Source organism: Erpetoichthys calabaricus, chromosome 1 (assembly GCF_900747795.2).
Source record: "Erpetoichthys calabaricus chromosome 1, fErpCal1.3, whole genome shotgun sequence".
Taxonomy (NCBI): Eukaryota; Metazoa; Chordata; class Cladistia; order Polypteriformes; family Polypteridae; genus Erpetoichthys; species Erpetoichthys calabaricus.
The window spans coordinates 332,997,298-333,010,985 of record NC_041394.2 but is presented as its reverse complement, the minus strand read 5'-3'; the positions used below and the strand labels follow the sequence as shown (position 1 = coordinate 333,010,985).

The 13,688-nt window shown below is 46.0% G+C and overlaps 1 protein-coding gene across 2 annotated transcripts in view; it reads right to left on the bottom strand.

Annotated features, from left to right (window-relative positions):
- LOC114665320 (gastrula zinc finger protein XlCGF57.1-like) overlaps positions 1-13,688 on the bottom strand; it is an 895,535-nt gene that overhangs the window by 866,077 nt on the left and 15,770 nt on the right. The window contains exon 4 of one of the 2 annotated variants that reach the window (XR_007934569.1): positions 4,728-6,769. Coding sequence is in view for 1 of the 2 variants with exons in the window: in XM_051925418.1 (XP_051781378.1) it covers positions 5,160-6,769 (1,610 nt within the window). In the remaining variant the exon portion in view is untranslated. Of the gene's footprint in view, positions 1-3,243; positions 6,770-13,688 lie in introns of those variants that run through there. The other variant, XM_051925418.1, reaches the window with a different exon arrangement.

Here is a 13,688-nt window from a genome sequence, read left to right as displayed (position 1 = left end):
GATCGTTCACACGCAGCAGCAGTCACTGGTGTAGTCAGCAGTAACACGTAAGCCGTGCAAACGTCACTGGAAGTAGACGACAGTGCACAGTGTACTTCGAATACAGCCGACTTGGTTGACAGGATCGATTTAAAACATCCAGAGATGACGACAATTGAGCGCAAAACACCGGTGAGATGTCTGTGCTATAGAGTTCAAGGAGAAGATCGTCAGCCATCGAGGTCAGAGTTGATGGCAACAACACATTGAAGGCACTGCAGAGACTGAAATCGCTGTTTTAGTTAAGTTATTAAAAAGTTAAGTTATTAAAAAACAACCACAAACATGGAGCAGAAACGCGCAGATTGAACACCAACAGGTCCACCTCACAGCCCCGACCTCGACGTAATTGAAGCTGTAGGGGTCACTTGGAGTGACAAGAGTTCAAAAAGCAGCAAAGGTCAAAGAAGAGTTTGGGCAAATCCTGCTAAGAAGAAGAAGAAGAAATGACCAGAGAACAACTGGAAAAACTAGACAGCAGGAGGCCATATCACTAATTCAACCCTCCCTGCCTCCACCCAGTTCCTAGGGGCTACAAGGGTAAAAAAGAGGGACCTTACACGTGGAGGAGAGAGCCTCAGCTTGCGAGAAGGTTTGATGTGTAAACAGCAACACACCAAGAACGTCTGCCCAATTCAGGGCTCAAAGTCGGTTCCTAAGTTAACAATCCATTTCTTCTCACTTCAGAGAATTCAAGGAGCATCACATTGTAGAAGAAAGATTTCAAAATAAGGCCGGAAAGAACAAAATTGAGAAGAGATATTCCGCCACCCAACCACACCATACTCCACAGCACCTCATTGTACAGGGTGGCCCACACAAAAGTGGCCCGCCTCCTCCGAGACGACCGCATTACGTGGTGAAGAGTAAAACGATCAAATGTGGTGCTCACATTTACAGAAGATGCTGAAAGTGTGCGTCAATCCATCTCTGTGCCCGTTTCAGCCTGCTCATGTACACTCTTTGGAACGTCACGGGATCGGGACACTTTTTCATGAGCCACCTTGTACCTCCCCAAAAGAGGCTCAGATGCACCTTTCAGAGTCACAGTCCTCAGACATGCCAGACCACCACACAACCCAGAAATAAACGCATTGTGAGAATGTGGCACTGCCATAGTGAGGTTACTTTAAAGCTACTTTTTGAATCTGACAAATAAATAAAAGCGCCACAACTTAAAACTCTAAGGTTAACCATTTAAAGTGACTAGCTGTGAAACATTCTTAGCAGTATTGCTGTATACAGTGATACTTACAAATAAGACCTGTACATTCAAAAAAAGAAAAATTATTTTAGCACTTTTTTTTTTTTTAACTTATCATCATCTAACTTACAAAATATTCTTGTGGCTGAAAATCTTTGTGAAGGCCAAAAACAGAAATGTTGAAATCGCGCTGCTGCTGTCATGAACTTAGCTTTGGACTTCCCTGAGCTGACTTGTGCTATTGGTTAGGATTTTGGACCACTTGTTTCATGTGGTAATCAGTTATTCTGGCCTGCCATTGGGTGTGCTGCTTCTTGGATCGTCACCAACGTTTTGGGACAAGCTGTACACGACCAAGGCCAAACTGTTTACCCATTCCTGGTCATGCGACATGTTCTGTCCTCCCTAAACAATATGGTTTCTGAATATTAGATACTTGGTACCACTTAGGTTATCCATCCATCCATCCATTGTCTTCCGCTTATCCGAGGTCGGGTCACGGGGGCAGCAGCTTGAGCAGAGATGCCCAGACTTCCCTCTCCCCGGCCACTTCTTCTAGCTCTTCCGGGAGAATCCCAAGGCGTTCCCAGGCCAGTCGAGAGACATAGTCCCTCCAACGTGTCCTGGGTCTTCCCCGGGGCCTCCTCCCGGTTAGACGTGCCAGGAACACCTCACCATGGAGGCGTCCAGGAGGCATCTCGATCAGATGCCCGAGCCACCTCATCTGACTCCTCTCGATGCGGAGGAGCAGCGGCTCTACTCTGAGCCCCTGCCGGATGACTGAGCTTCTCACCCTATCTTTAAGGGAGAGCTCAGACACCCTGCGGAGGAAACTCATTTCAGCCGCTTGTATTCGCGATCTCGTTCTTTCGGTCACTACCCATAGCTCATTACCATAGGTGAGGGTAGGAACATAGATCGACTGGTAAATTGAGCGCTTCGCCTTGCGGCTCAGCTCCTTTTTCACCACGACAGACCGATGCAGAGCCTGCATTACTGCGGACGCCGCACCAATCCGCCTGTCGATCTCACGCTCCATTCTTCCCTCACTCGTGAACAAGACCCCGAGATACTTGAACTCCTCCACTTGGGGCAGGATCTCGCTACCAACTCTGAGAGGGCACTCCACCCTTTTCCGGCTGAGGACCATGGTCTCGGATTTGGAGGTGCTGATTCTCATCCCAGCCGCTTCACACTCGGCTGCGAACTGATCCAGAGAGAGCTGAAGATCCGGCCTGATGAAGCAAACAGGACAACATCATCTGCAAAAAGCAGTGACCCAATCCTGAGCCCACCAAACCGGACCCCCTCAACGCCCTGACTGCGCCTAGAAATTATGTCCATAATAGTTATGAACAGAATCGGTGACAAAGGGCAGCGCTGGCAGAGTCCAACTCTCACTGGAAACGGGTTCAACTTACTGCCGGCAATGCGGACCAAGCTCTGGCACCGATCGTATAGGGACCGAACAGCCCTTATCAGGGGGGCCGGTACCCCATACTCTGAGTACCCCCCACAGGATTCCCCGAGGGACACGGTCGAATGCCATTTCCAAGTCCACAAAACACATGTAGTCTGGTTGGGCAAACTCCCATGCACCACGATAAGGTGGCGGTTAAAGGAGGGGCACTTTAGGTTAGGAACTGCATAAATGCATTGATTCCTCTTTTACTCAGATTCAACAAGACCTCACTAAAGGCTTCTTTAGGTCTTCATTACTCTTCAGTAGGTGGGCTATTCATGTCTGTACTGTGTGGCATATTGACATGCGGGTAAAATGACTCGTTAATACGACGGAGCCACATTTCATATACTAAAAGTGAATGTCAAAAGAAACATATCTCAGTTAAGCCACCACAGACCACCCTAAAGTGACGTTGTTAGCAGGTCGCCTGGCAGAGATGGATAAACACTTTACTGATGCTTTGTAAGTGTCATCAAGACCCAAAGTGTCTGTTAAGGTCTTGTCACACAAGACTAGACGAGTAATAAAAGCATTTTTGCAGCAGCTAAACTCAAGTCTCACCTAATGCTTACTAAAAACAAACTTTGCAGGAGTGGCAGTTTGAGGAACGTAACCCAAGGTAATATTACAGCTTTTGGACTAAAATCTGTTTTGTTTTTTTGGTCTAAGGTCTCAACTCAACTGGTTTTTGAACTTCTTACCTGCCCCACCAACTATAATTCTGACAATGGTCCTGAATGGTGCCTTCCGTCTCCCAGTTTTCTGTCCACTCTGATTTGCTGAACCTTTCCAGGTGTTCACAGCTACTGAACGTTCAGAGGTCGCCGCTATAATCGAACGGGATAGAAAACAACAGACACCTGATTTTTTCTTTTGTATTTCCCAACACTTCAAATTTCTCAATTATTTTTTGGTTTTATTTCACATTTCAAAATATAGTCTTACATTTCTTGCTTACCAATATCTCAGTTATTAGTGGTTCTCACATTACATTTCAAAATATTGCCTTCAAATTCATCCTTATTAATATACTCTTATTCAAAAACAGTGTCAAATTCTCTAATTTAACTAAAGGAGCGCCAAAATTCAAAATGATAATTTGAACAACGTCACACAGAAACACTAATTTTGAGTTTCAGTACTTTGAAATGTAAATATTAAAGAAAAGAAACCTTCAGTGTGAGATCTGCTATTCAGTATATTACAGAATTGGTCGAGGGTCTGAGTGCTTTTGCCATGTGCTAAATACAGATGTTATTGATATTAAACATTGAAAACGTCCACACGTTTATGTAAAATAAAATAAACAAAAAGCATCACCATTTGTTTTCTCTTCATTTTCCATATTCCTCCATCCTGTGACATCCATTACAAGATCACAGCAAACCTGAACCTTAGCAGCATCACATCCAAAAGAAATGTCATCTGTGGAGTTGATGCCTGATTTGATAAAACGATGGTGATGGCCGATGGTTGGTGTAGCTGGGCTTAGGGCAGGATTAATAAAAGAACAAGACAAACCTGATTAAAATACACTGAACCGTCAGAGGCTTAACGCATACATGGAGTTGATCACAACAACAGAGCAATCACAAACCAGGGATGACTTCAACACAATACAAATTCAATATATTGTGAAACCGGGATGCCGCATTCAGAAGTGCAAATGAGTTTTGGCCCAAAGTCACTTACTGAGAGCATCCTAAGATTACTGTCAAAGAACTGTTGGTCACATTCACAACAGCAACATGGCACCTGTCCTGAGTCAAGTGTGTTGCACTCAAGGCAGTTGTCACTGGAAAGTCAATTGCTACATATGAAACACAAATGAAGTTTCTGTTGGGGTTACTTCTTCACTTGGCTTTGTGCTCTGACTTGATACGCGTGCGTCACGGCCTAGTGATGACATTTCTTGTATTTCTCGTCTTCTATTCTCTTCCATTTGCAGATAGGGTTTTGCATTGTGACTGCATTGTCCCCTTTGTCATTTCTCACAGCTTACATGGGATGATAACAGACAAGAAGGTTTAAGTCACAAGTGTGCAGAATTCTTGTGCAGGAATGTTAGTATCTTAAGGTTGTGGACGCCATCTGGCTCAGACATCTTTCAATTAGCCACAGTTTTCATCATCATTTCTAAATTTTTTTAGCCATTACCAACAGGCTACTGTTTTTCCTTCATGCGGGGGTTTTTGATGTCTGACCATCCACTCTACTCTGATGTGTTTCTATGGACTTTCACTTACGGCATTCTGGAGATGTTTTTATTTTTACTTTTTCTCTAGGTTTTTGTTAAGCGGTCACTGAAAAAAACATTCTTCATTATCTTTCAATATTTATATTTGGATCCTCTAGGTTACTGTGAGGTGTCTCAAGGTATTAATAGCCATTGTAAATTTCCTGCTTTTGTGTGTTATAACGCTACTCATTTGGAATTTGCCGCAACTTCACCTATTCTTTACAAGGTTCCGTTAACGCCATCTCCTTTTTTTTTGTTCTCTTCTCACCAGTATGAATTCGCGTATGGTTTTGAAGATGGCTTTTGTGTAAAAATCGTTTTCCACAATCAGAACAGCAGTGCGGCTTCTCTCCTGTGTGAATTTTTGCATGTTGGCGTAAACCACCCCCGTCAGAAAATCGTTTGCCACAGTGAGAGCAGCAATACGGCTTTTCTCCAGTATGGATTCTTATGTGTTTCTGAAGACTGCTATTAGTGGAGAATCGTTTTTCACACTGAGAACAGCCATAAGGCTTCTCTCCAGTGTGAATTCGTATGTGGATCTGAAGCTGACCATTGGTTGAGAATCTCCTGTTACATTCAGAACAGCAGTACGGTTTCACTCCAGTATGAACTCTTGTGTGACTCCAAAGTTTGCTACTGTTAGAGAATCGCTTTCCACATTCAGAACAACAATAAAGCTTTTCCCCAGTGTGAAGTCTTGTGTGGTTTTGAAGACCATTCATTTGTGAGAATCGCTTCCCACATTCAGAACAACAATATGGTTTCTCTCCAGTGTGAATTCTTCTGTGAATCTGAAGATTGTTACTTGTTGAGAATTGCTTACCACAGTCAGAACAGCAATGAGGCTTCTCTCCTGTGTGAATTCTTCGGTGGCACCAAAGACTGCTACTGGCAGAGAATCGTTTGCCACAGTCAGAACAGCAATATGGTTTCTCTCCACCATGAACTTTTCTGTGGCTGTGAAGACCATACTTTGAAGAGAATCGTATGCCACAGTCAGAACAGCAAAATGGTTTCTCTCCTGTATGAACTCTTGCATGGCTGTGAAGACCATAACTTGAAGAGTACCGTATGCCACATTCAGTACAGCAATACGGTTTCTCACTTGTATGAACTCTTGTGTGGCTATGAAGACCATAACTTGAAGAGAATCGTATGCCACATTCAGAACAGCAATACGGCTTTTCTCCAGTATGTATTCTTGTGTGGATCTTGAGGTGGCTACTCCTGGAGAACTGTTTGTCGCATTCAGCACAAGCATATGGCTTCTCTCCAGTGTGAATTTTTGTGTGAGTCTTGAGGTAGCTACTCCTGGAGAATTGTTTGCCACATTCTGAACAGCAATAGGACTTCTCTCCCGTGTGAGTTTGTGTGTGGCTGTGAAGACCATACAATGAAGAGAATTGTTTGTCACATTTGGAACAGCAATACGGCTTCTCTCCAATGTGAACTCTTGTGTGTATCTGGAGACTGTGTCGGCTTGAAAATTGATTTCCACATTCAGAGCAGCAATATGGTTTCTGTTCCATTTGACCCTGCTTATCTTTGCATTGAAGCGTATTCTTAGATGTTTTCTCCATTTCTGTGCACACATCTAAATCTGCTATATTTTGATTTTGTTCCTTTTCGGTGTTCATTGAATCTAATTCCCTCTGAATCACTTCAGGCACACAGCAGTGAAGGAAGGAGGCCAGCAACAAACTTCCTGGTAGAGATGTCACTTTCTTTAGATTTTCACCTCGCCGTGTTTGTTCTGGTTGACACTGAATAGTACTCTCATTAAACATGCCTGAGCCGAGATTGCCAGTCTCTTCTGAATCTGTAGATACACATAAAAAAAATGAATTTCAAAGTCATTGAAAAACAGTAAAAAAAGTCATATTTATGAGACACTCATATTATTTTTTTCAATTGAAATTTAAATAAAGGTTGTTTAAAATTACACAAAAATGAAAAGATATCTCATAAATAAGAATTGACCATTTATTCCATTAAGCTCATTCAGATGTCAATTTTAAATCAAAAACATAGCTAATAAGAACCTGATCATTTTGTTTGCTGAATTACATTAAATATAAAAACTTCATGATGTAAGAGTTGATCATAAAACCAAAGAGAACATAGGCGACTATTACTAATCTATTACTAGATTATTGACAAAAGGCACAACTGACGATATTATTGATCACATTTTGTTAAGAGTCTTACAGTACCACATAATTACTCTGTGATCAGTTCCTTCCTTAATTCAAATTTATAGTTCCAATAACTTCCAATGAATTAAACATTGTGAGAGCTGATGAGGTGCAAAAGCCATACCAGGAGCAGAAACCAAACCAAGTTAACACTTGATAGAGTTAATGAGTGAGCAAGAAAGACAGAGACGGTAGACAGCTATCCTGGCAGCGAACTTTCTCCATAGGCTGAAACTGCAACTAAGACAAGTACCCAAAAACAAACAGCCACAGCTGCCTGCTACCTCCACATTGACGTTGGTTTGCAGGCCCCCAGCCAACAGCACTGCAGTTGTGTGCCAGCCTCAAGCTCTTTCAGCCATAGAATGTAACCCAGCAGCACTGCTCTAAATACACTCTACTGACATCTCAAAAGCAGCCAGCCTGAGGTACTATACACAAGTCTTCAGCTGCTAAATAATTTTAAAGTTAGTTTTCTGGACAGTAGATGTTTATTTCCACACTACTAGAATAGAAACAAACAAAAAATTATACATTTTTTAAAATAACAATAATTCTTTACATTTATATAGTACCTTTCTCACTACTCAAAGTGCTCTCCATGCAGGAAGGACCCAGGACGCGAACCCATGATGTGTCAGTAATTTGTGCGTTACTTTAATTTGGTCCACTGTCATCTAGTTTTCTAAAGTCCAGTAGCTCCATTTTGCAGGATTTGCCACAACTCCATTTCTGACTTTGGCCGAATTTTGCACTTTTTTTTAGTCCATGTGGATACACATAGGTTCAGTTAGGTTGAGGGTGGGGCTCTGAGGTGGACAAGTCTCACCCTATTAGTGTTCCATCCGCAGACTTCCGCCCTATGCAGGACTTAAATGGATATATCACATCACACTGAAAAGTCAAAATCCATCCATCCATCCATTGTCTCCCGCTTATCCGAGGTTGGGTCGCGGGGGCAGCAGCTTGAGCAGAGATGCCCAGACTTCCCTCTCCCCGGCCACTTCTTCTAGCTCTTCCGGGAGAATCCCAAGGCGTTCCCAGGCCAGTCGAGAGACATAGTCCCTCCAGCGTGTCCTGGGTCTTCCCCGGGGCCTCCTCCCGGTTGGACGTGCCCGGAACACCTCACCAGGGAGGCGTCCAGGAGGCATCCTGATCAGATGCCCGAGCCACCTCATCTGACTCCTCTCGATGCGGAGGTGCAGCGGCTCTACTCTGAGCCCCTCCCGGATGACTGAGCTTCTCACCCTATCTTTAAGGGAAAGCCCAGACACCCTGCGGAGGAAACTCATTTCAGCCGCTTGTATTCACGATCTCGTTCTTTCGGTCACTACCCATAGCTCATGACCATAGGCGAGGGTAGGAACATAGATCGACTGGTAAATTGAGAGCTTCGCCTTACGGCTCAGCTCCTTTTTCACCACGACAGACCGATGCAATGCCCGCATTACTGCGGATGCCGCACCGATCCGCCTGTCGATCTCACGCTCCATTCTTCCCTCACTCGTGAACAAGACCCCGAGATACTTGAACTCCTCCACTTGGGGCAGGATCTCGCTACCAACCCTGAGAGGGCACTCCACCCTTTTCCGGCTGAGGACCATGGTCTCGGATTTGGAGGTGCTGATTCTCATCCCAGCCGCTTCACACTCGGCTGCGAACCGATCCAGAGAGAGCTGAAGATCACGGCCTGATGAAGCAAACAGGACAACATCATCTGCAAAAAGCAGTGACCCAATCCTGAGCCCACCAAACTGGACCCTCTCAACACCCTGGCTGCGCCTAGAAATTCTGTCCATAAAAGATATGAACAGAATCGGTGACAAAGGGCAGCCCTGGCGGAGTCCAACTCTCACTGGAAACGGGTTCGACTTACTGCCGGCAATGCGGACCAAGCTCTGGCACCGATCGTACAGGGACTGAACAGCCCTTATCAGGGGGGCCGGTACCCCATACTCTCGGAGTACCCCCCACAGGATTCCCCGAGGGACACGGTCGAATGCCATTTCTAAGTCCACAAAACACATGTAGACTGGTTGGGCAAACTCCCATGCACCCTCCAGGACCCTGCTAAGGGTATAGAGCTGGTCCACTGTTCCGCGACCAGGACGAAAACCACACTGTTCCTCCTGAATCCGAGGCTCGACTATCCGACGGACCCTCCTCTCCAGGACCCCTGAATAGACTTTTCCAGGGAGGCTGAGGAGTGTGATCCCTCTGTAGTTGGAACACACCCTCCGATCCCCCTTCTTAAAGAGGGGGACCACCATCCCGGTCTGCCAATCCAGAGGCACTGTCCCTGATGTCCATGCGATGTTGCAGAGGCGTGTCAGCCAAGACAGTCCTACAACATCCCGAGCCTTGAGGAACTGCGGGCGTATCTCATCCACCCCCGGGGCCCTACCACCAAGGAGTTTTTTGACCACCTCGGTGACCTCAGTCCCAGAGATGGGGGAGCCCACCTCTGAGTCCCCAGGCTCTGCTTCCTCATTGGAAGGCATGTTAATGGGATTGAGGAGGTCTTCGAAGTATTCCCCCCACCGACCCACAACATCCCGAGTCGAGGTCAGCAGCGCACCATCCCCACCATATACAGTGTTGACACTGCACTGCTTCCCCTTCCTGAGATGCCGGATGGTGGACCAGAATCTCCTCGAAGCCGTCCGAAAGTCATTCTCCATGGCTTCCCCAAACTCCTCCCACGCCCGAGTTTTTGCCTCAGCAACCACCAAAGCCGCATTCCGCTTGGCCTGCCGGTACCTATCAGCTGCCTCCGGGGTCCCACAGGACAAAAGGGTCCTGTAGGACTCCTTCTTCAGCTTGACGGCATCCTTCACCGCCGGTGTCCACCAGCGGGTTCGGGGATTGCCGCCACGACAGGCACCGACCACCTTACGGCCACAGCTCCGGTCAGCTGCCTCAACAATAGAGGCACGGAACATGGCCCATTCGGACTCAATGTCCCCCCACCTCCCTCGGGATGTGGTCGAAGTTCTGCCGGAGGTGGGAGTTGAAGCTACTTCTGACAGGGGGCTCTGCCAGACGTTCCCAGCAGACCCTCACAACACGTTTGGGCCTACCACGCCTGACCGGCATCCTCCCCCACCATCGAAGCCAACTCACCACCAGGTGGTGATCAGTTGACAGCTCCGCCCCTCTCTTCACCCGAGTGTCCAAGACATGTGGCCGCAAGTCCGACGACACGACCACAAAGTCGATCATCGAACTGAGGCCTAGGGTGTCCTGGTGCCAAGTGCACATATGAACACCCCTATGCTTGAACATGGTGTTCGTTATGGACAATCCGTGACGAGCACAGAAGTCCAATAACAAAACACCGCTCGGGTTCAGATCAGGGGGGCCATTCCTCCCAATCACGCCCTTCCAGGTCTCACTGTCATTGCCCACGTGAGCATTGAAGTCTCCCAGCAGAACGAGGGAGTCCCCAGAAGGTATGCCCTCTAGCACCCCCTCCAGGGACTCCAAAAAGGGTGGGTACTCCGAACTGCTGTTCGGTGCATACGCACAAACAACAGTTAGGACCTGTCCCCCCACCCGAAGGCGAAGGGAGGCTACCCTCTCGTCCACCGGGGTAAACCCCAATGTACAGGCTCCAAGTTGGGGGGCAATAAGTATACCCACACCTGCTTGGCGCCTCTCACCGGGGGCAACTCCAGAGTGGTAGAGAGTCCAGCCCCTCTCAAGGAGATTGGTTCCAGAGTCCAAGCTGTGCGTCGAGGTGAGTCCGACTATATCTAGCCGGAACCTCTCAACTTCGCGCACTAGCTCAGGCTCCTTCCCCTTCAGAGAGGTGACATTCCACGTCCCAAGAGCCAGTTTCTGTAGCCGAGGATCAGACCGCCAAGGTCCCCCGCCTTCGGCCACCACCCAACTCACACTGCACCCGACCTCCTTGGCCCCTCCCATAGGTGGTGAGCCCCATGGGAAGGGGGACCCACGTTGCCTCTTCGGGCTGTGCCCGGCCGAGCCCCATGGGTGCAGGCCCGGCCACCAGGCGCTCGCCATCGAGCCCCACCTCCAGGCCTGGCTCCAGAGTGGGGCCCCGGTGACCCGCGTCCGGGCAAGGGAAAACGCCGTCCAAAATTGTTTTTCTTCATAGGAGGTTTGTTTAACCGCTCTTTGTCTCATCCCTCACCTAGGACCAGTTTGCCTTGGGTGGCCCTACCAGGGGCATAAAGCCCTGGACAACAGAGCTCCTAGGATCATTGGGACACGCAAACCCCTCCACCACGATAAGGTGACGGTTAAAGGAGGGGGAAAAGTCAAAATGTTTGTGTAAAATAAGATGGTTTCCTGAAGATACAGTCTGATGAATCAAAACCTGCTTCCATTTCATTCCACTGATTTTGACCAGACCCCATAATTTGTTGACTGATATGCGCCTCCAGCAACCATGGCAGGACTACTGTCGTTAGTCACTGAGGGTTTCAGAAAGGCATCAGTGTACGTCTTGACAGCAGACATACTGGTGTCTTTACAAAGTGAGCATTTCAAATTTGAATGTATTACCACACCAGACTTATAGAAACAGTAACACTAAGTAAATAGTACCATTATTTTATATATAAAATCCTAAGCCTAAAAGTGCAACGATGACAATTTTAATGTCCCATTTTTATCATGCTTTAAATCGGGCTTATTTTAAAACCTACATATATATGTTTGATATCAATTCTTTTCAGAATTTAATGTGATGTTGTTAGATTTTTATTCTGTTTTTAAATTATTAACTAAAAAATATCAAGAACTCACGTGTTGCGAGACGGGACTTTGTGCCAAAAGATTTAACCACGCCCGGGGCCAGAAATAAAAGACACAGAGTAGGACAGCTGCTGTACAGGCTTTTAAATATTCAAAGCACCACATGAGATGCAGATAATATGTCACGGCAGCAGCAGCAAGCCAGTAGCTGATTGAGCAAAGAGGAGGTAAAAAAAAACTCTTCATAAACCTTTTCACAATGCGAGCGGCAGAGACGCAAAAGCGGCTGGCGAGTGAAGCAAGCGGGGTAAACCCCCTACTATATCTATAAGTGGATCTAAGAAAGTGTAACCACACAGGAACAGTAGCACTGCTTTGACGCTGGGTGCCGCCAGTTTGCAAAACCAAGCGGAGAACTTGCGTACGACAGGGTTTGAGGTACCGTGGAAAAGTGCGTGGCTTTACACCAAGTGTAGGTTTTATACATCGCGATTTGAACGTGGAAACGTTCTTACGCAACATTTCTGTGCGTATGCACCGTTTATACATGAAGCCCCAGATGTCCAGCTCTACCGCAAGTAAAGAAGGCACAGACTGTAGCTGCCTTCTATAATCACTAGGGGGCTCCGCCCCCTGCTCGCTTCGCTCGCCAACCCCTGGTGTTGGGAATGACAAAGAGCGTGATGTATGAATGAGATATAGAATAGTGTGACGGTGTAGATGATGCAAATAGAAAGCAAACAATAAAGTGTGTGGCACAGTGTAAAGGTTTATTGGAAAATTTCTTTGTACACGCCGTTTAAGTGTAAAAGGTAATTCCAGCTCAGAACTTGTAAGGTCATTTAAGATGGTTATTGTTGTGATCAGAGTCAAGTTTGTCAGAGCTTAGAAAGAGTTGTCTCTCTCCAGGAAGTAATGGAATGACTTGGGTATTAATGTTTTCCACATTAATATTTTTTGGACATAATATAGTGCGTTGTGTTAAAAGGGGCATTTGGTCTAATGAGATTGCTGTTCGAAATGTTTCTGTAACTAAGTCGTCACAGATAAAGGCTTGAGGAATTGTAATAATATGTGGCTGAAGTCTATCTGTATTGGTGAGTGTACAATCTCTCAGTTGTAATAAGCAATTGTTATGATCTGGTTCTGGACATCGTATCTTTTTTACTAACTGTATCTTTTGAAAGCAATGCCAATTGTCTGCGTATTTTAAGGTGCACTGAACAATAGCTGAGTGCATGGCATCTGGAAGAATAGCTAATCACTGTCTAAAATCTCCTCCTCATAAAAGTACCTTTCCTCCAAATCGAATATTATTATTCATAAACGTTTGTAGAAGTTTATGAATGGTGTTGAGTAAGTGACTTCATGCCATTGAACATTCATCAATAAACAACATTTTTTCAAGACGGATGTCACGTGCAGTGCCACCGTTAATGTTCATAGTGGATACCGATTTGTAGGATCTAATGTAGTTGATAAAGATTTCACTTTCAGGTACATCGTCAGTTATAAGCTTCTGTAGATATTCAGTACATGAATGTAAAGAAGGCAGTGTAATTTGACCCTTTTGACAACAACGTGTAAATGTATAACTTGTATTGCCAGTTGTTTCTTCAGGGAAGTGAACTGAATGACAATGATTGCAAATGACATTCATTAATCCGAATGAATTTTCCTGGTGTATGTTTTCCTTGTGCCGTTTGAGAGGCGCGTCGTTGTATGTCCAGTATTTGGGACGTGTTGTTTTGGAGCTGTAATCGATTTGCCTGTGCTGTGTGAGACGCCCGTTGTAGCCTTCCTTGCCGTTAACGTATGTCT